The sequence below is a fragment of the Marmota marmota genome, unplaced genomic scaffold (assembly GCF_001458135.2).
Source record: "Marmota marmota marmota unplaced genomic scaffold, marMar, whole genome shotgun sequence".
In the NCBI taxonomy this organism is placed as follows: Eukaryota; Metazoa; Chordata; class Mammalia; order Rodentia; family Sciuridae; genus Marmota; species Marmota marmota.
The window spans coordinates 9,510,917-9,533,632 of record NW_026000164.1 but is presented as its reverse complement, the minus strand read 5'-3'; the positions used below and the strand labels follow the sequence as shown (position 1 = coordinate 9,533,632).

The window sequence follows — 22,716 nt, the reverse complement described above, 5'->3', positions numbered from 1 at the left end:
TACATTGTGTACAGAGAAATGAAAACTTTCAGCAATTGTGTACAATTATCAAAGTGTATTCTGCTGTCATATACACGTAATTGGAATAAATGAAGTAATTAATTGAGAAAGAAAAAAATGATCACCTTTATATTAAAATTAATATTACATATTCTATTAAAAATTCTACTTTCTACTCAAGAAGTTATCACATAATAAAATATTTGAAAATTTAACAAAACAAATAAAAAACAAACCTGTTTGCCTTGCCTCTTGTCCCTGTGTGCCTCTGATGAGTCATCTTTAACACCCGACTTCCCTTGTGAGGTCTCTGAACCTCCCCTGTATCTGTGATGGTAAGGTTGTTACCAAAAGTTGGGCCCTTGTCCCTGATGCCATTCCTCATACAAGGTCAAGGCTTTAAGAAGAAAAAGACATTTCATTGCTTTTCCATCAAAGGAGAAGTGCAGGGCACTCCTGTCCTAGAGACTGATTCTGACCGTCAGAATAGAGGAATAGAGGGTTTTTAAAGAGATGAGTGAAGGGCTACTATGCCCAGTCAGGGGTCATAACTCATTTGTAGCCTTGAGAGACACCTATTCCTGAGGTCTCCTGGAGCTATCCCCAAGGTCAGAATTGCTTTTTCCCTGTGTTGTGTGTGTGTGCTCAAGGACAGAAAACTCAGGCTAGGATGGGAAGAGGGATAATCTTGTTTCTCTCAAGGTTAGAGGGGATGAAGGAAAAGAGAAAGGGGAAAAAAAAAAAAAAAACAACACCCAAACTCATGTCAGCTTTAAAATAAGCTGCAGTGGCGGGCAGCAGGGACATGTTCAAAGCATGAAGTGAAGCCCCTTACAAGGTAGGTGTGGAGTGGTGGGGGTGGGCAAAATGTTTCAGAGACAACAGTGAAACCTTGAACTCATTTGCATAAGGAGAATCCTCCTGTTCAATCTCTGGAGTCACTGGAATTATAGGCGTGCACCACCATACTTAGCATCTTTTCTGTCTTATTTCTTTAGTTTTTGCTGAATTACTTTTAGATATTTGCATGATTTAAATGCTTGTGTGTGTACATACATACACACACAAAAATGTATATGTCTATTTAAATAAGTACACTCAGCTCTCTCTTTAATAAGACAGAAAAGACGCTAAGTATGGTGGTGCACGCCTATGATTCCAGTGACTCCAGAGGTTGAACAGGAGGATCACAAGATCTAGGTCAACTTTATCAATTTAGTGAGACCCTGTCTCAACATGAAGAGGACGGGGGATATAGTTCAGTGATAGCGTGTCCCTGGGTTCAATCTCCATGACTGTGAAAGGAAGGAAGAGCAGGAAAAGAAAAAGAAAGAGGTGAGTTGTGACTAAATATTTAAGAGCATTAAATTTCAGAGGATATCAGGTGTGTTCAGGGTATTTCCTGCAGACAAGAGTATTGAATGTCCATCTAAGGGACTTAGACTTCATCCTGGGGAGAGTCATAAGGCTCAGTTGAGAACTTAGAGCTTATCTCTTCAGGGGCTTTCCAGAGTTGCAAAAGGCTAGAAAGTGGGTCATGGTCCCACTCTGTCTTGGTGTTTCTCCCTGGACTCCCCTATCCTGAGATGCCTAGGACAGCTGTATGTTGTGTTCCCCTGAAGTCCACATGTTGAGGCCTTCACCTCCGATTAGGTGGTATTAGGAAGTGGAGGCTTGGAGAGGTAATTAGGTTTAGGTGAGATCCAGAGGGTAGAGCCACTGGAAGGGAATTCCTGGGTTTATAGGCAGAGAGGAGACTAGAGCTGGCCTTCTTGGCCGTGAGAGGACACAATGACAGGAGGCTGAGGGTGCATAACAAGCCAGGAAGCCAGCCCTCTGCAGACATCAGGCATGCTGGTGTCTTGGCTGTTACTTCCCAGCTCCCAGAACTGCAAGAAACAGTGTGTGCCCTGCACCGACTCTGGAATTGTCACCGCATGTGGAGCTGACACACTGCTCTCTTCTCCTGTCCCTGAGGCTGCATTTGCCCTGTTCAGTCCTGCTCCATATACTCCAATGAACCTATGCTCAAAGCTTAGGGAGTCTTTCAATAGATCTGCCTGGGAATCCTGTGTAGAAGTTTGTACTGCAGATCTTCTCTGCATGATCCATGGGAAGATAAAGATTTGGGGGAGAGCAGGAGAGGAAGCAAGGCAGAGTGTGGGGCGTGCGTTCTCAAGCAGGGCGCAAGAGGACATCACACCTCTAGGTTCAAGACCTTTGGGACCACAGGGTAATAATACATCTATTTTCTACAAACCTCCACATTTGTAACTTTCTTTTATCTGTAGCTAAAACTGAGCCATGACTTGAGTGGTATTATGGTTTGGAGGTGAGGTGTCCCCCAAAATCATGTGAGAAAGTACGAGAGGGTTCAGAGCAGAAATGATTGGGTTGTGAGAGCCTTAACACAATCAGTGAATTAATCCCCTGATGGGATTAACTGAGTGGTAACTAACTGGAGGTAGGTGGGGTGTGGCTGGAGGAGGTAGGGCATTGGGGGAACAGCTTTGGGCTCTGTATTTGTATATGGCAAGTGGAGATTTCTTTCCCTGAATTTTGATCTTCATGTGAGCTGCTTCCTTCCACCATACTCTTCTGCCATGATATTTTACCTTACCTCCAGCCCCTATGAATGGAACCTACTGTCTATAGACTGAAACCTCTGAAACCGTGAACACCTAAACAATCTTCTCTTCATCTACAGTTGTGTTGGATGGGGCTTTTTGTCATAGCAGTGAAAAGGCTAACTAAAACAAGGGGACTGGTGGTGGGACGGGGGCTCAGATTGTCTCCCGAGGCCATGCCTGTCTGGCATTAATCTTCCTGTTGGAAAACAAGATCTCAGAGAACTGGAACATATATATGCATATATATTCTTGGAAAACACAGAATCTACAAATTTAAAAAATTCAACAGCTAGAGTTTTCCCTTATCATCATAGATTTTCAGAAAATTGAAGAAAAGCAAAAAGAGAACACCTGTCACAGAAGTTGCAAAGCTCTTGGGATAATGACTGTGCCCTTTGTTGTAGCTATACAGTGAACTGTCTCAATGAATTTGGACAATTTATTTTAAGTCTTTGCTTTAGTGTCTGTTGTTATGAACACATAATCTACCCCAAAAGAGGTAGAAACAAATGTTTACTTTAGTCAGATCTTATAAAAAAAACATTTTTTTCTGAAATATTCAAAGTACTTTGTCCTTACTTGCAAAAAAAATCTGGTGACTTTATCATTACATGCACAACGTCACACACAGATCTGCCATAGAGAAGGTGACAGTACATTCATTAGGTTGAATGAGTGACTAAATAACCTTTCAAATCCTCTCTATCACAGAAAACTCACCTGTTTATTAATATACATAACTAGTAGCAAGACTCAATGGAATGTTTATAAATACCAACCAAGGGGCATACTTGGACAGACAAGGTATAGAATCAAATGCTTTTATTGAGATGTTTATTTTTTGCACAGAAGGGTTAGCAATGGGATCAGTATATTGATCAGAAAGAGACACGAAGATATCTTCTGTGGCTAATATAGAGGGAAAGTAAGTTGATACCAAGGAGTGGATAATGAAGAGAGAAAGGTGTTTAGTTGGCAGCAATGGTCTCTTGAATCCAGTCCAGGTAGTTGCAGACCTTGGTGTAGACACCGGGTTTGCCTTTCAGAGCACAGCCCAAGGCCCCGGAGACAACACCCTGAAGCTCACCATTGCAGACCACGGGGCCACCAGAGTCACCCTGGGCAAGAGGGAAAAGACAGTCAGAGCTCTTGTTCATGCCCAGAGGCAACAATGGGCTCCAAAACATTTCTCCATGATCCAGGTGGTATATTTTCATCCAGTCTCTGATCCCATATGATATACCTTTCTCCTCCTGAAAATGCAACCCTCAATCTCCCCTTATATCCCTATTGTTCTTCCTCCTTCTAATCAGGTGCCCCTCTTCTTTCCTTAGTAGCACCATAGGGCCAAGAAATTTTGAGAACTGTACAGATCTAATGTCGTGCTACTTGTCCTGTCCCTGTTACAAGGGTTCCATTCTACCATATGCCTCCTCAGAAGGGCACTTTGATGACCTGTTTGCACACGAGGTTTTAGGTCTCTTTTTTACCCTACTCCTCATTACCACAGAGAGAAAACTTGTAATTTATCTCAAAGCTGCTGCTCCCCTCTCTCAATCAGTCGCATGGACTCCACAGTCCTGTGCATTTCAGAGAAGGAGAAACATGGTGGAGAAGAGAGACTGATCTGGATGAAGCAGGAGTAGGAGAAATTCACCTGGCAGGAGTCCTTTCCCCCCTCCAGGAAGCCCAGGAAGAACATGTTGTTAGTGACCTTGCCTGGGTAGGCCTTGTGGCAAGCAGTGTCAGAGAGCACAGGAGCATCCAGACACTGCAGGAGGGAAGGATACACTTCTGTGGAATGCAAGAGTGAAAATGGAAGATTAACCCCAGGATTCCCAGATTCATGTCCATTCTGTCTCCTCTCTTTCATAATATCCCCACTCTTTTCTTTCCACTTTCCAATGCTTGTAATTTCAGGGAAATTTAATTTCTAGAAGATATTCTGAAAAGTTCTAATCAGGTGTTTCTCTGACAGGAGCATCAGCAGCCAAAGTTCTCAAAGACAGAGACTGCTTTCTCAAGCAGCTGTATAACTCAGGCTGTACGGAACCCTTTAGCCTCTCTGTTCTAGTTCCCTCCACGGTATCTTGTTATTTGCACATCTCTAATAAGCTTTCAGATAGATACCTTGATATTTTTAGAAGGTAATTTTTCTTGGTCTTCTCCAGGATCTCAGGAAAGAAGTCTTATACATTTTAATTAATATATTCTAACATTGCATCTAGTCAAAACTATCCTCTGTCAACTTTGCCTTGAGTGAAAATTTATAACTGACCCTCAAGGTGTCTTTCACCTCCATGTTCTTAAACCTGGTGCTTGTGTTCCAGGTGACACTTACTGCCACTGCTCACAGTGTTGCCCCAGCCAGACACGAGGCACTGAGTCCCAGCAGATGGACAGGATCTCGGCAGAGAGAGAGTAGTCACTCGAGCGCTGATGGTGGCCGGGGATGTCAGTTTGATCAGCATGATGTCGTTATTTAAGGTGTCTTTATCAAAGTTGGGGTGCTGGATGATCTTGGCTGCCTGAATGAACTGCTCATCACCCTCAAGGACGTCAATGTTGTGTTCTCCCAGACGCACCTGTATCCGGCTGGATTCAAGGATTAAATGTTTCATGATGTCCTACTTGAGCTTCTTCCCCTTCCCCTATCCCTCACTTATAGTAGAAGCACAAACTCCATTCTTTTCCACTATTCAGTTACACAGGTAATGGTGCATGTAAGGTAACAGTGTGTACTACCAAACAAGGTGAAGCTTATGGAACGTTTTAGGCAAAAATCACTGCACACATAGACTCACTCCCACATCTTCTTAGATTAATAAGGCATAGGAATAGGTACCAAGGAAACAGTCGGTATCAAAAAAGGGGATTGGTGACAGCTGCTATTTCTCTTCCAGTTGGGATCACTGAGCACCATAAGGAGATGATGCAAGAATCGTAGAGACAGCAGAAAATTAAAGGAGCAGGATGAATTATGCTTTTTGTGTAAGGTATTATCGGAAATAGGATGCATTTCATTAGCTATTTTCTTTTCTGGTTAAGCTGTGATGATTAGGGCTGTATACTGATCCATGTTCATTTGCCATTGCTAGGGGTACTTCATCCACCACTCTTTCTCCTCCACTTATTTTTTACCAAAGTTTGGGAAGACATCAGGAACATCTATGGGTTCTGCTCCATTTACAAATCTCTCAATGCATTTTACAATTCTTGAATGAACAGTTAGTCTCTTAGGATTTGAATACTTTACTTATTAAGCATAATTCCAGTATATACTGTTTGTGTTTTTGCCCAAGTGAGAGGATAAAATGGACTTAGAATTCAGGAACGTGAATGCAGGTCACTTACCGCAGACAGCACCCACTGGTCACTGATGAGGGAGCCTCCACATAAATGGTAGCCAGCATTCAGTGACACCTGGTAGGGCACCAAATTCTTTGCACAGGTGTAGCCTCCAACGATCTTGTCATCATCATCAGTGGGGAGAGCAACTGACAGAGAGAATTGGGTAACTTCCATTAAACAAATCCATTTTGCATTCCCGACTCCACCATGAAAATTTTGCAGAAGAACCAGGAAAGAGATGAAAATGTTCTCTTGTTTCATAGAATCAGAAAATGGTAGTTTATGGCATTTTTTTTGAAAAGGTATTATTCCATCACTTTAACCTGAACCCCTCTTATATCCCTATGAATAAGCATCTAATTTTTAAATTGTTTAAAATGTTCTATGTTGTGTTTTTACACGTGCACCTTATGTGTCATGCAGAGAGAATCAGGCACCCACACACCCATGAACTCAACAAAAACAGAAGCTCTTTACACAATGAGTGGCTGGCCACCACTAGCAAGGTTTTAAAGAGTCCTTTTTCACAGAATATTGCTCTGTAGCTATACAAACCCACCAGACATTTTGGAGTCCTCTGACTGATGTGTGTTTGTGGTTGACTAATGGAGTGTTGTTCTGTACAGCAGTCTCCATCAGATTTTGTATTATTCTTTCCTTGAATGAAGTGTGAGTTTTGTACTTTTATTCTCTTTATTTCTCTCCTCAATCCTAGCCTAAAATTTTCACTATGTCATGATGAGATTTTAGGATTATAGGATTTTTCTCCTCAACCTTTCCATAGATCCCAATTATCTCTCAAATGTCTGTCCATGCATTCAGCATTGTGAAGTATGGTCCCCTGATTTGACAAGATTTTCTACTGCTCCAGAATTCTGTGACTTTATTACATAACTTCTTTTATTTCCAATATTTGGACATATATTTAATAAAGAAGTGTCCAGGCATGTGTTTAAATGTATTAAATTTATAGCTGTCCAATTTTGGAATCAGCAGCATTAAGTTGTAGTAGTATCTAAATAGAAATTCACATTTGTCTATTTTCCTTCATGAGTGAATGATGATTGATTTTATTCCAGAAAATTTTCATTAGAAAAGTTGTCATAGAAAAAAAACAAGAGGAGTGGGAGGAAAAAAGCATGACTCCTTGGGTAAATAACCATCCCTTTGATATTCAGGAGTCTCAGGTTTTCATGTTCACAGCCCACCGAGAAGCACAGAGTAGTCTCAGTTATAAATTCCAAATTCTTACAGATGTCAAGACAACACTTATTTCATGTGGACTATCCTCTCCTTTACTTTCCTTCTTCATAGAATTCACCTGGAAGTTCAGGACAAGTTGGGCTTTTCTAGGTCTTCTGCTCTGAATGTCCCCTGTCACCATGACCTTCCTTGGATTAGTGAGCGCTAATCATCTCTAACCCTGTAGCTTCAACATTTTAAGCTTCTTGGGTACAGAGCCTATATCTAACATCTGTGGTTGTTTCCCTCAGCCCAGCATGCAGATTTACATACAGGATAGACACCTGCTGATTGGATCATTAGAAAGAATCACCCACAGCTCCCAGGAAAGCAAGGAAATGAAGATCTTCATGGTTACTACTGTATCAGGACTGGGAATGAGATGAAGGCTTTCCACTGGAGGTATTTAAACCTCCATTTTGTCCTTGTCACCCATAGCCACAGGAGCCAGAAAAGATTTCACTGGAAACTCATATATCTAAGTTTAGATTAATTCCTCAACACATGCAAAGTGACTCAGCATATAATTTTAACACCCACAATTTTCCACTTTTCCAGAAGTTTATGGGAATAAAATTCCCAGACCCACCAGAAACTCCTCCCCATAATAGGAAGTTTAATAAGGTCACACAGCAAAGCTCCAGGTTTCTACATTCCCAGACAAAAATCTTAGATCCTTGGTTGCTCTGATTGTGAAGTTTTAAGCTAAAAAACGTCTGGAGTTCTGCACCCTTATGTTTAATTTCAAGTGTCTGTTAACAATTATACACCTAGTCTTATGCTAGTCCTCATCTTGTATATCCAAGTTAACTTTTCTATATTATCAGGAACAACTAGTTGTGCCCCAAAATGGAAAGTAGGTTTAATTTGGAAATATAATAGTAAAAAAGTAAAAGTAGAAGAATGACAATAAGTAGCATTTATCTAGAGTTTGCTGTATGTCAGGGAGAATTTGTTTCATGATATGCGATTTCAGTAACAAACAATCCCCAGAAATATTAAATGGACAACTCTAGAAATAAGTAACTGAAGTTTTAATTAATTTTATTATACTACATTATCATATTTGTTTTATGTTGTTATTAGATATTATCATTGTTGTTGTTGTTTGGGTAGTGCTGGGGATTGAACTCAGGGTCTTGCCTATGCTAAGCAAGTGCCGGTAAGCTATGTCCCCAGCCTTTGTTGTTAATCTTTTACTATGCCCATTTTATTAACTAAACTTTGTCATATGTATATATGTATAAGAAAAACATTATCCATAGGATTTTGTACTATCTGCAATATCAGGAATCCACTGAGACGTGAACACATTCTGACAGATAAGCCTGGAGTACTGTGTTCTAAGTACTTTGCCTATATTAATACAGTATTCTCAAAACAACCATAGAAGATACTTCCTATCATCCCACTTCACTGATGTGAAAACTAAGGCAACATGGTTATAGGGGACTGGCCAAAAAAGCACACAGGAAGCACCTGGAAGAATTGGGATTCCCAGACTCTGTGCTCTTTTGATATTACCCAGGTAATATCAAATTCTTGGCAGATGATCATGCAAGTGGACTGTGTGGAGCGTTTCTCACGTGACCTGCTCTGTCGAAGAGGGGTCTGTGCATCAACTTGTTTTAGAGTCCATTTCTTCAACTGCCAAACTCACATAATAATAGAGAGTGTGTATGAAAACATATTCTGGAATTGCAAAAAAAAAATGGTTCATGGAGCAGAAATTACCAAACTTAATGGAGAATGACACAAGTAGCCAATGGGAGTCAATGGGAAGGAGAAATAACCTTTAGCTGCATAAAATAGCCAGTTTCTACCCCTATACAATGTATCTGAAGTTGCCTACCAGGACATTATTTCTGCTGAGGCAAATTATCACTGTTGAAGTTGTTTATGGTTTCTTGTGTTTCCATTTGACTTTGTTGTTGTTGTTGTAGTGGTGGCCTTAAGGACACTGATGGAAATGCATAGTTCCTCCAACCTCCACATTATTAATATTTGGGTACAGATACTATCCAAATACAACTGTATAGCCTACTTAAAAATAAGTTGTAACGACTGACTGTAGTTTAATAGGCAAATTGCATATGTACATATTTGTATATGCATATACATAATCCTTGGACAGTTGTGATAATGTTAAAAGACATGTATGATCAATGGATTTGTTTTGTTGAATGAATTCGTGGCTCAGGGTAAAAGAAGAGAGTAATTAATGGAGGAGAAAATGAATTGTGGTCTGGTGAAAAGAAAAATAGAGAAATGACAGGAATCATTTAAAATATTGCTTCCGGGTAATGTTTCAGAAATCTCAAGGCCAATGTGGGAGAGAAACTGGAGGGAGCAGTCTGAGTAAGTTAGAACCAAGGAGCATCTCTAAGACTGAGGATATTTGCCTGTGCCTGTTCAACAGATTGGCATTCTAAATTGAATTTTGAAAGCAAGACTAAAATAATACTAAGACAGTCGATATTTTTATTTTTGAATGATCTTTAAATTACTAGTTACTCTCTGTGAGTTGCTCAGTTTGGCTTTTCCATAAAATAATGAAGTCAATATGATTGGAAGGCAAAATGAAACTTGTTTTGGTCTTATTTTAAGACAATTTCCTTCAAAAAGGGAAATTGGGCATGTGTTGAACTTCATTGCTTTTTCATGGCACAACGGAAACTTGATTATGAAATTTCCCCTGCAAAGTGAAGTAATTATTTCCCAGATGATATACTGATAAGAATAAATAAATGTATTTACATAAGTATCTAAGCTTCTAAGTAGAGATAGTACTTCACTGAAATTTATATAAAATTTCATAACCATGAGGTTGACATTTGAGAATTATTTTCTCCAAGCTTTCAGTAGCAAAAGATAAATACATTCATGTATTCAAATTATTAGTTATAGCAAGTGAAAAACCCAGCCTTCAGTCAGTTACCCATCATCTCAGATTTTTGCCCGTTCACATTCCCTCCTACTTGTACAAAAATGCCACCCCTTATTGGACCATGAATTAGATATTTATTACACTCCATATGTTTCAGTAATCTCCTCTGACTTTTCCGAGTGGCTCTTTATGCTGAACTCCAGTGTGTTTGGGTGGGTCTTTTATACTTTTCTTGGATTTTACTTTAAGCAGAAGGTCTATCTTCACTTTAGTCAGGTCCCCATTCCTTACAGCATTTGCCCCCTGATCAGCATCATATTCTACTTATTTGCAATCTATTTACCAATCAGAACCCATATGTGAGGAAGTCAGGGTTTATAGGTGCTTGTTTCATCATTTTATCCTTACTGCATAAACCAGAACCAGGAATATCACAGACCCTCAGTGTTTGACAAGTAACTGATTGGCTAAATGAATAGAAAAATTAAATTTCCTCCATTGAAGGAAATGCCATGTTTATTTAGTCAATCCTCTGTTAATGTTTATCTGTGTTCTTTCCCTTTTATACCACAGGTAGAGAATTCATCAATAGACATATGTCAGTAGTGGAGACTGTTCATGCTTCTTGGTCTTCTCCTTTTTCTCTTTGTAACTCTCCTAGCTCGATTTAGCTAATCAAACTTACACCAAACAGATCCTCTGAACCCAAGTTTCCGCACACTTGGATTCCAAGAACCATAGATCAAAGATATTTTAAAAATAGGGCACATGTACACTATTGTTCACTAACTTAATTGTCATTATTTCCTAAGAAATACAGTAAAACAACTTTTTGCAAAGCAATTCTCTTGTATTAGGTACAATAATTAATAGAGAGGTGATCTAAAGATAAGGGGGATATGCACAGGTTATATGTAAGTCGCACCCCATTTCACATAGAGGACTTCAATAGCTCCAGATTTTGATATCTCTGGAGAATCCTATTATCAACTCTTCCTGGTTACCATGAGACCACAGTGCCACCAAGTCATGCTTTCTGCAGAATGAACAACCCACCCCTTGTTCCAATGCTTGGCTATATAACTTAATTATAAAGATATTGGTACAATTTCACTTGATTACTGGTTCGAGGGTATGTAGTAACTGCTTTCAGATAATGAGATACTTACACAATGTCTCAGCATGCTTCTGGTGGCAAAGATGCTCTGTAATAAGCTTTGGGGAAACAACTTCATCCCTTTCCCTAGATATAGGTGGAAGGGAGAGTGTAGTTCTGAGAGACATTTTGTGACCTCAAAACTTGGTCCTTAGGATAACGCTCACAATAATGAAAGCAGAGGGCAGAGGCAGAGATAAGGTATGAGATTTTTTTTAAGTTGCTGAATCCAACCATCCTTGAGGCCCTCCTACTCCTTGTGCATTTTGATTTTTTTTTTTTTTAGGTATACAAAGAACTCAAAAAATTAAACAATAAGAAAACAAACAACCCGATCAACAAATGGGCCAAGGACCTGAACAGACACTTCTCAGAGGAGGACATACAATCAATCAACAAGTACACGAAAAAATGCTCACCATCTGTAGCAGTCAGAGAAATGCAAATTAAAACCACCCTAAGATACCTTCTCACCCCAGTAAGAATGGCAGCCATTATGAAGTCAAACAATAACAAGTGCTGGCGAGGATGTGGGGAAAAGGGTACACTTGTACATTGCTGGCATTAGAGCAGATTATGCTAAGTGAAGCTAGCCAATCCCTTAAAAACAAATGCCAAATGTCTTCTTTGATATAAGGAGGGCAACTAAGAACAGAGCAGGGAGGAAGAGCATGAGAAGAAGATCACCATTAAACAGGGACAAGAGGTGGGAGGGAAAGGGAGAGAGAAGGGAAATTGCATGGAAATGGAAGGAGACCCTCATTGTTATACAAAATTACATATAAGAGGATGTGAGGGGAAAGGGGAAAAAACAAGGGAGAGAAATGAATTACAGTAGATGGGGTAGAGAGAGAAGATGGGAGGGGGGAGGGGGGATAGTAGAGGATAGGAAAGGTAGCAGAATACAACAGTCACTAGTATGGTAGTACTAGAAACGTGGATGTGTAACCGATGTGATTCTGCAATCTGTATACGGGGTAAAAATGGGAGTTCATAACCCACTTGAATCAAATGTATGAAATATGGTATGTCAAGAGCTTTGTAATGTTTTGAACAACTAATAATTAAAAAGGGTTGACACAATGCTATAAGTCTACGACTAAGTAACAAGGTGGTGTTTTACTGTAGCACAGTCTGGTCTCTGTATGATTTGAAAGGTGAGGAACGGCGGCCACTCTATGACCTTCTGAATTATTATACAATTATTATAAGTATTGGAGTTGGTTTGTCAGAGGTCAGATAAATAAAGATTTTATATGTGCAGGCACTAATACAGTTACATGATAAGGAGTCTAAATAGCCAGGAAGTAAGTTGATGCTGCAAAAAGAAGCACCCCCTCCAGTGTGCAAAGATAGCAGAGCATTGGGAGAAAAAGTGGTTGAAGGAGATTCAGCACTTTCAACCCAGTGCTGCGGCTGTGCTGCCTGTTGTCCTACCTCCAGCTCTTACCTCAGTCCCAGGTGGCTGCAGATCTTTGCACCAAGAGCAAAGGGTCACTGAGGGTTGGGGATGCTGCCCAGGCTAAAGAAAAAAAAATCATGAAAAGCTCTCTGGGCCCTAAAAATATTTTGGCAAGCGGAGGAGGGGGAACCCCTTCCAGCCTGCCTCTGGCTCCAGCAGACTCTCCTCTGCCCTCTAGAACATGGAGGCAGCTGTCAATGAGAGGTAAGGATCTGGGGATAGGAATGGTCTCCCTTTTTAAAACCCAATAGGATACTTCATTGGGGCAGGAAAACACCTGTTGCTAAGGCCAGACAAGTCCCACTAGAGCAATACCTCACAGACATAAATGCACAGGAAGACCAACAATCACATGAGAGAAACAACCACACCTGGCAGTGGTTGGAAGACCGATGCCTGAAACACAAAAACCACAGTGTCTTCAGTCAGACTTTGAGGCTCTGGGGCAAAAGTCAGAGTCAAAAGCAGTAGGGACTGCTTCTGATGGAGCAACAGAGGAGGCTTCCATCCAAACAAAGAGGCGTCACCTCTGTGGGAGCCCAGCTATGGCTTCCACATCCAGGATCCAGAGACCCCCTGGCCCCTGACTATAGCCTGAGGCCACAGCAAGGGAGAAACAAAACTACATATAATCTAGAGAGCTCAACTTACATAAAATAAAGCATACCTTTAAAATAAAGATGATAAAATTCTGTCTTCAAACCCACCTTCAATGGCATAAGATGTGATCAACTGCTCTGTACATACAGGTAACCCCAGAAATAGGCTGAAATTGAGTCCTTACAGCATTGTATATGGGAGACCCTACCTGGTATCTTGGGGAAGAGGATGAATGTGACTAGAGCAGGAAAAAACTAGATTAAAACTGTAAGACAGTTAAATATGGACTGCTGTGCATGAGTGTGCTTCTTCCAGGTCCCCACCAAGTTTCAAATCCCCTTTCCGTTCTTTCCAGAAAAGTCTGGGGGTGGGGGGCAGGGAGACAGCAACAGGTAAAAACCTCCCATTCCAGGAACCTCCTTAATCATCCATTCCCAGAAAGAAGCAGCTTTGAGATGGCATTGCCCATTTTTTCCATAAAAATGGAGGGTACAAATTAATAGAGGGGAAAATGTAACTGGGGACTACTTCACATAAAGGGGTCCACTTCATGATTTGATTGTAAACCTTGATGCTCAACCACTGGCAGCTTACTTTCAAGCTGCCATTTTTATTTTATTTTTTTTTTCATTTTTTAATTTTGTTATCTTCTCCCCCACTTAGCTGCTAGGAAAACGAGATGAACATTCTTCATTTCCTAAGTGGAGTTTTCTGTCCTCCACTTACTACCCACCTGAACAAGAAACTCCAGACCTGGAAATGGGAAACAGCTCTCTTCAGGATAGAGTTCATGAATTCCAACTATTAATAATATCTGGAAAACAGTCCTTGCATTCCCCTGTTTAAACCTCTCTGTTCCCCATGGCAACTAAAGCTGCAGTCTGGGTGGCAGGAGGCCCCCGCCTTACTCCTTTACTGGAAAAGCAATACAACTTTCCTGTTTCTCAAAGCCCTGACCTCATTATTTGATTGATATCAGGGACAGGGACTGAATTTTCGGTATCTCCTTTACCTGGGGCAGTAAGGTGAGTAAATGTGGATTAGTAGAGGTGATAGCAGGGTAGCAGGGAACCTTAAAATCTTGGGATGTTTAGTTAAAGTAGATCGGAAGCCACTTATTTCGACAGAGAGAAGCTTTGTGATAATACGACATGAAGATAAGTCAGTGAAAACTAAGGAAATAAAACAGAAAAGAATACCATGACTGCTTAAAAGCCTGCAAAGCCTATCTGATAGCCACGCCCACCACAAAATGGGGATCAGAGAAATGCAAATCAAAACTACTCTAAGATCATCTCACTCAAGTCAGAATGGCAGCTATTATGAAGACAAACAACAATGAGTATTGGACAGGATGTGGGGAAAAAGGCACACTCATACATTACTGGTGGGACTGCAAGTTGGTACAGCCAATAGGAAAACAGTATGGAGATTCCTTGGAAATCTGGGAATGGAACCACCATTTGACCCAGCTATTCCTCTCCTTGGAAGATACCCAAAGGACTTAAAAACAGCATACTACAGGGACACAGCCACATCAATGTTTATAACAGCACAGTTCACAATAGCTAAACTATGGAGCCAACCTAGATGCCTTTCAGTGGATTAAAAAAAAAGTGGCATATATACACAGTGGAATTTTACTCAGCAATAAAAGAGAAAAAAATCATGGCATTTTCAGGTAAATGGATGGCATTGGCGAAGATAATGCTAAGTGAAGTTAGCCAATCCCAAAAAACAAATGCCGAACGTTTTCTCTGATATAAGGAGGCTGATTCATAGTGGGGTATGGAGGGGAGCATGAGGGGATTAGATGAATTCTAGGTAGGGAAGAGGGGAGGGAGGGAAAGGGAGGAGGTAGGGGATTAGCAAAGATGGTGGAATGTGATGGACATCATTATTCAAAGTACATGTATGAAGACTTGAATTGGGTGTCAACCTACTTTATATACAAAGAGAGATATGAAAAATTGTGGTATATATGTGTAATAAGAACTGTAATGCAAAAAAAGTACATGTATAAAGACATGAATTGGCGTGAACATACTTTATATACAAATATATGACAAAATTGTGCTCTATATGTGTAATAAGAATTGGAATGCATTCCAAAGTTGTATATTAAAAAAATAAAATCAAATAAATAAACAAAGCCTTGAAAACAAGGCTGATGATATTTCCCTTCAACCTAGAGACAGCTGTGTGGCCATATTAAGAACTCAGGACAAACCAGGAAGCCAGTCTTCCAGGGGCATCAGGCCTGCTGGTGACTTGGTGTTACTTAACAGACTCTGAAACTGTGAGAAACTGTGAAAGGTGCTCTGTAAGGCACCCGACTTTGGTATTGTTGCAGCAGCCTGAGCTGAGACACTGTGTTCTCTTCACCTGCCTCCTGAGGCTGCATTTCTCCCATTTAGTCCTGATCTGTGTACTCCAATGTGTCTGTGCTCAGAGCCCAGTCAGTCTTTCCAATTGTTCCATCACAGATCTGCATGGGAATCCTGTGTAGGGACTCCCACTGCAAACCGTCTTTGGATGATTTATGGAAGATCAAGATTGGAGAGGATAGCTAGAGAGGAACTAAGGCAGAGGGTATGGGGTGTACTCGGAGTACGGAAGGGGACAGATCACACCTCTAAGAACAGAACCTCTGGGACCTCATTGTAATATCTCTATTTTATGAACACCTATCCACATTTGTACATTCTTTGGCCTCTAGTTCTAATTAATATCTAAATCAGGGTGGGAATTGGGGGTCTGGGGGTAGGAGGGGGACTCCGATTGTCCCCATATGCCATGCCTCCTATAGCAATCATCTTCCAGTTGGAAAACAAGTGGATCTTAGAGAATTGGAACTTATATGTGGGTGAATCCTGAAAAAGATGCAAGAAAACTGAGAAGTTAAAAAAATAAAATCTGGGCTGGGGTATTAGTTCAGTGGTAGAGCACTTGCCTAGCATATGTGAGGCACTGGGTTTGATCCTTAGCACCACATAAAAATAAATGAATAAAATAAAGGTATTGTGTCCACTGACAACTAAAAAAAAAAAATGTTTAAAAAACTCTGCCATGTGCGGTGGTACAGGCCTGTAATTCTAAGTACTCAGGAGGCTGTGGTAGGGAGATCACAAGTTCCAGGTCAGGCTGTGCAATTTAGCAAGGCCCTGTCTCAAAATAAAAGATAAAAAGGGCTTGGAATGTAGCTCAGTAGGAGAGCATCCTGGGTTCAATCTCCAGTGCCCAAACAAAACAAATACTACACCTAGAAGACTACTTTTTCTAGATTCACCCCCCATGTGTCAGAAGGATTGAAGGATAAAAGGAAGACCCAGCCTCTGCCACACAGCAGCAATGCACTGGGTTAAGGCGTGAGCTCCACTGCGGCTTTACTGTGACCTGTTCCAGTGTCTTTGGGCAATTGATTTTAAAACCCTGTGGTTTAGTATTATTGTTTGTTAAGTTATGAACATATTATCTATCATAAATAATCCATACCCTAATGTGTATCATTGCAAAATCATAGTAAACATGTAGCTGATATACTAATAAAGTTGTTTATAATTATTTGTAATAAATGTGATGGTAATAATGAATTTATTTATCTTTATAGGATTGATGTCAGAGTATACTGTACAGTAGGTGATCAGTAAATATATATTTGTATGTTATATTGGTTTTTATTGAATGAGTAAACAACCTTCAAATTCTCGCCATACAAGAGTTCAGCTCTTTGCCCATCTTCCTACCTAGTAAAAAGTTTTAAAAGAAAGCTAATCAATTTCAAGCAAAGAAAATTCTTGGAAAGATGAAATGTGGAACAAAGTGTTTTTGTTCAGATAAAGATTTTTGGTGCTGAAGGAAGGTGAAGTAGATAGCAGGAGTGCATTATGAAGAGATAAAGGTGTTTAGTTGGCAGCAATTGTCTGCTGAATCCAATTCACGTATTTGCAGACCTTGGTGTAGACACCGGGTTTGCCCTTCAGAGCACAGCCATATCCCCAGGACACAACACCCTGGAGTTCACCATTGCAGACCACAGGGCCACCAGAATCACCCTGGAGTAGAAGGAGAAGCAGAATTCTGGTTATATACACATGGGAGAATGGGCTCCTGGATAATCCTCCATAATATAGGGGCTATTTTCAGGGGCTGCTGATCTCCCAGGAAGCACCTCCTCTCCCCCTGAAGATTCCACCCTCATTCTTCTATCTCTATCCCTATTGTTCTTCCTCCTTCTTTACTGCCTGCCCCTTGTCTTTCTTTGTGGATCCATTGCACCAAGAACATGTGGGGACTGGAAGTATAAACATGTTTGATGCACAGAGTGTTCCCTTTTCCAGCATCACAGAGTTTCAGATAGATTGAATCAAGCCAGAAGAAGCCAGCAGCCTGCTCCTCTCGAAGGGTCCACGGCAGATACACCTCCTCAGAAGAATGCCAGAAAAGCAGTGAACACCTACTTTTGTGTATCTTTTTACCCTGAACACCAAACTTCATTATCACAAACAGAAAATGTATAACTTATCTCAAAGCTTTCTTCATATATCATGATCGATTTTGAGTGGACAATTTTACAATCCTCTGAGTTTCAGAGAAGGAGAAACATGGTGGAGAAGAGAGACTGATCTGGATGAAGCAGGAGTAGGAGACACTCACCTGGCAAGAGTCCTTTCCCCCCTCCAGGAAGCCCAGACAGAACATGTTGCTAGTGATCTTGCCTGGGTAGGCATTGCGGCAAGAAGTGTCAGAGAGCACAGGGGCATCCAGACACTGCAGGAGGGAAGGATACTTGGCTGTGGAGTGCAAGAGTTAAAATGGAAGAAGATTACACACTGTAAATTTCTTTGCCACTGTCTCTTCTCATACTTTTTTTTTCAATATTCCAAAGACTCGTAATTTGAGAGACATTTTCTCTGGCATCAGAGGCCACAGACCTCAAGTGCAGAGCCTGCTTGCTCAAGCAGGTATATACTTCAGGCAGCACAGAACCTATGGCCTCTGTTCCCATTATCTCCTCTATCTCTGGCTCTCTGAACATCACTAATCACACTTCAGATAAATGTCTTGACATTTTATAGTTGTTTTTATCTTGTCCATGTTCTCAGAAAAAGGAATCTTCCTTATTTTACCTAATACATTTTAAGGCTGCATGCATCCTATCCTCTTTAGCTTTGCCTTGAGTCAAAATCCATACTATCTACCCTCAACATGTCTTTAACTCTACTGTCCTCAACCCTGGTGCTTGTGTTCCAACACTTACTTCCACTGCTCAAAGTGTTGCCCCAGCCAGACACGAGGCACTGAGTCCCAGCAGATGGACAGGATCTCGGCAGGGAGACAGCAGACACTCGAGAGTTGATGGTGGCAGGGGAGCTCAGTTTGATCAGCATGATGTCGTTATCGTAGGTGTTCTTATTGTAGCTGGGGTGCTGGATGATCTTGGCTGCCTGAATGAACTGCTCGTCCCCCTCGACAACGTCAATGTTGTGTTCTCCCAGACGCACCTGTATCCGGCTGGATTCAAGGATTCAAAGTGTCCAGCTTGAGCTTCTTCCTCTTATTTCAACCCCCAAATGATGACCAGGAACACAAACAGCATTCTCATCAAGCATTTGGCCCCATGGGTAATTGTGTACCAAAGGCAGCATTATATACCACCACACACAGTGCAGGTTAGAGAGGTCCCTAGGCCAGTGTCATCCCAACTAGCGCCTCACAGTCCCCCATCACTTTAGAACCGTGAGGGACAGGCATGGGACGAATGGGTCCAAAGAAAGATGGTACTGAAAAGGGAATCCTCCTCTGTTTAGTATTATCAAATATCATAGGAAGATGAGGCAGGAATCACGATAAGGCAGGATATAATGACAGCAGGATGTGCTTATTTTATGCTGAAATGTGGTGCTTTCATCACCCCCAGGTGCCATAGCTTCCTTGAGCTGTGATGGTGAGGACCATGTGCTCATTCATCATGCTTCACCAGCCACTGTGTCCCCTCCACATCTTTACCATCATTTAGAAACACACCAGGAAGCCCTAAGATACCCCTCCATGTAAAAGTCCTTTAACACATTGTATAATTCTGAGTGAATAATCAGGCTCTCTGGGTCTGAATGCTTTGTCCATCAGGTATAACTAGTCAATCTGTTTGTGCTTCCCTGGGCTAGATGATAAACTGATATTAGGAATGTAATACAGGTCACTTACGACTTGTAGCAGTGAGCCGCAGAGACCACCCACTGGGAACTGATGAGGGAGCCACCACAGTTGTGGTAGCCAACATTCAGCGACACCTGGTAGGGCAGGGAGTTCTTCCGACAGGTGTAGCCCCCAACAATCTTGTCATCGTCATCATTAGTAGGAAAAGCAACTGACAAGGAAAAGTTAAACTCTGTTAAAAATATCCATCTTGTAATTTCTACTCCACCATAAAGATTTTGCAAACCAACCAGAAAAGAGATGACAATGTTCTCCTATCTGTCATGATTAGGAAAGGGTATTATATGGGATTTTTTAAAATTTATTTTTCATATTCTAACATACCCTTCTTACATCACTATTAAAAAACATCTAGTAGCTGAGCGTGGTGGTGCATACCTGTAACCTCAGCGACTCAGGAGGCTGAGGCTTGAGGATTGTGAATTCAAAGCCAGACTCAGCAAAAGTGGGGTGCAAAGCAACTCAGTGAGACCCTGTCTCTAAGTAAAAATGCAAAATAAGGCTGAAGATGTGGCTCAGTGGTCGAGTGGCTCTGAGTTTAATGCCTCCCCAATTGCTAGGTTTCTATTTGTGATTTACTTGTGATAAATATGTTCTTACATGTGTGCCTTACACACACACACACACACACACACACACACAGTCCAAACACTCACAAAGGTAAGAGGTTTTTAACACAATAAATGTCTGACCACTACTATTGAGGATATGAGAACTGTTTTTACACAGAACCCTGCTTTGTACTCATGCAAATAAGAAGAAAACATTGCTATAATCTTGCTGGTGTGCATTCGTGGTGTTTAATGGGGTGTTTGTGATGCATAGCTTTCTCTGTAAAGAAGCAGAAAGGAGGCTTTTAGGAGCCATCCTGAGATGAACCTGGCCTGGAAGGAAATGTCCACTTGTTTGTATCTTTATTCACTTGTTTTCTGTCTTTAGTCATCCATAAATCACTTTCCACAACTTCTCCACTATCCCATTTATCTTTACAATGTCTATCAATGTATTCAGCACAGACATGGCCCACTGATCTGTCAAGATTTCTCACAGCTTCAAAATTCTGTTGTTCTATCACAGGAGCCCTGTTTTCTCAGTATTTGAAAATAAGTTTATGATAGAATGTTCCAGGCATATATGCAGGTGTATTGGATTTATACCTGTTCTATGTGGGTAGAGTAATTGAGTTTAATTAATATCAAAATAGTATCACTACTATCAAAATAGAAGTAGTCATCTCTATTTTCTCTCAATTTAATAACATTTGACTTTATACCAGAGATGACATTAGGAAAGCTATCATAAAATCAAATCAAAGGTTTTATTCTGAAATAATATACCTTTGCTGTTAGATGTTGGATATAAGTAGCTCTTTAGTAAACAGGTGACCCAACCTCTGATGTTCACAGCCTTTTCAAGAAGCACGGATTAGTTTCAGATGTTAACTCCAAATTCTTAGAGGTCAAGACAAGCACTCCTTTCATGTAGACTCTCCTTTCCCTTTCTCTCCTTCTTCACAGAATTTGCCTGGAAGTTCAGGACAAGTTTGGCCTGCCTATGCCTTCTGCTCTGAACCCCTCATAACCTCAATGACCCTCCTCAGACAAGTATCTCATTATCCTAAACCCATGTGCCTGACCCTCCTGTTTTGACATTTCACCCTTCCAGAGTACAGAGCCTGCATCTAGCATTCATGGTTGCTTTCCTGAGCACAAGGCAATCACACAGAGAGGATCGACACCTGCTGACTGTTCCTTAAGAAGACTCACCAGCAGCTCCCAGGAGAGCAAGGAGAATGAAAGTCTTCATGGCTGCTCACTGAGTCTGGACCGGGAATGGAATGGAGGCTTTCCACCCACAGGTATTTATACCTACAGTTTGTCATTGACACCCATGGCCACAGGAGCCAGGAAAATGATTTCACTGGAAACTCACATATCTAAATTTAGGTTCACTTCTGTGGCACATGAAAGGTGATTTAGCACCAAACTTAAACATCAAAAATTTTCCATTTTTCCCGAAGGTTATGGGAATGGAGGTCACAAACTCACCTGCTGGAGCCTGTTCCCCATAACAGGTAAACATGTTAGAATAAGGTCACAGGGGAGAGCTCCAGGTTTCTGCATTCCCACAGAAAAATCTTAGGTCCTTGGTTGTCTCAAGTGTGAACGTTTGTACTAAGGAATATCTGGAACCCTGCACCCAAGATGTTTAATTAACATTGGCTCTTGCACACTTAGATAGTTGTCTTTTTTTTTTTTTCCTGCTGAAGATTGAATGCAGGTACTTGGGAATATTAGGCAAACATTTAACATGGGGCTATGTCCCCAGTCCTTACTTAGTCTTATATTAGTCCTGATCTTGTATATTCATGGTTATTATTCATTTTGAGGACTGAATGTTTGCGTGGGCTCTCTATCGTCCAGTGAGGAGGTCCACGGAACAGGGTAGAGGAGAGTGTGGCTGTGGAGTCACTAATCAAGACCTCCAGGGACCAAGCTGGAAGCAGGTCTGATTTTATTGTGTAGTTACCATGTATGTATACTCAGGCAGTAGCTAAGCAGATTATAGGCAGCCACCAATACAATTTCTGGCCAACTGTCCTTGTAGCGACCAATCGAGTGGGTTCATGTTCAGGATGCTGTGTCTATGGGGTAAGCGGCCTGTTGCTCACACACCTAGCACAAGTGGAGTGGTTTGCCACTCAGGCGCCCTTAACGTATGCCATGTATGCAGTATTCCATGCACCTGGCCCCACAAATGTTATCCTGAGAATAGGAAAATTTTGATAGATTAAAAACGGTAGAAAAAAGGAAAAAATCTGAAACTTGCTGTATGTCCAAGATACAACACTACCCCCAAATGTGAAGATTTGTTTCAATCAGGGACCAAAAAACATTAAAAGGAAAATTCTAGAAATAAGAGTTCATAAATTTTTTAAAATTTATTATATTATATTGCTGTATCTGTTTTATTTTATTAATAGATATTAGTGTTAAATGTATACTATGCCTCATTCATAAATTAAGCTCTATCTTAGATATAGGTATAGAAAAAATTATATATAGGATTTGGTACTAAATTAAGCTTTATCTTAGATATTTAGGTATAGAAAAAATATTATATATACAATTTGGTACTATCTGCAGGTTTAGGCATCCCCTAAAGAGTC

At 40.8% G+C, this 22,716-nt stretch overlaps 1 protein-coding gene across 3 annotated transcripts; it reads right to left on the bottom strand.

Annotated features, from left to right (window-relative positions):
- Positions 1 to 3,437: 3,437 nt before the first annotated feature.
- Positions 3,438 to 21,447, bottom strand: LOC107149176 (cationic trypsin-3). Of its 3 annotated transcripts, XR_007341833.1 has the most exons (6): positions 21,314 to 21,447; positions 19,536 to 19,698; positions 18,589 to 18,842; positions 17,985 to 18,121; positions 5,985 to 6,127; positions 3,438 to 3,748 (listed from the first exon to the last, which is right to left on the bottom strand). XR_007341833.1 is itself a non-coding variant. In XM_015493934.2 (5 exons), the coding sequence occupies exons 1-5, from the start codon at positions 21,351 to 21,353 to the stop codon at positions 17,234 to 17,236; spliced, it is 744 nt and encodes a 247-aa protein (XP_015349420.1). In that variant the 5' UTR covers positions 21,354 to 21,446; the 3' UTR covers positions 16,906 to 17,233. The 3 variants fall into 3 exon arrangements, 2 of the variants coding, with proteins under 2 accessions (XP_048642758.1, XP_015349420.1); XM_015493934.2 differs by lacking the exons at positions 3,438 to 3,748; positions 5,985 to 6,127 and adding an exon at positions 16,906 to 17,383 and having other exon boundaries at positions 21,314 to 21,446; XM_048786801.1 differs by lacking the exons at positions 3,438 to 3,748; positions 5,985 to 6,127; positions 17,985 to 18,121; positions 18,589 to 18,842 and adding exons at positions 4,147 to 4,421; positions 4,972 to 5,225.
- Positions 21,448 to 22,716: the final 1,269 nt, after the last annotated feature.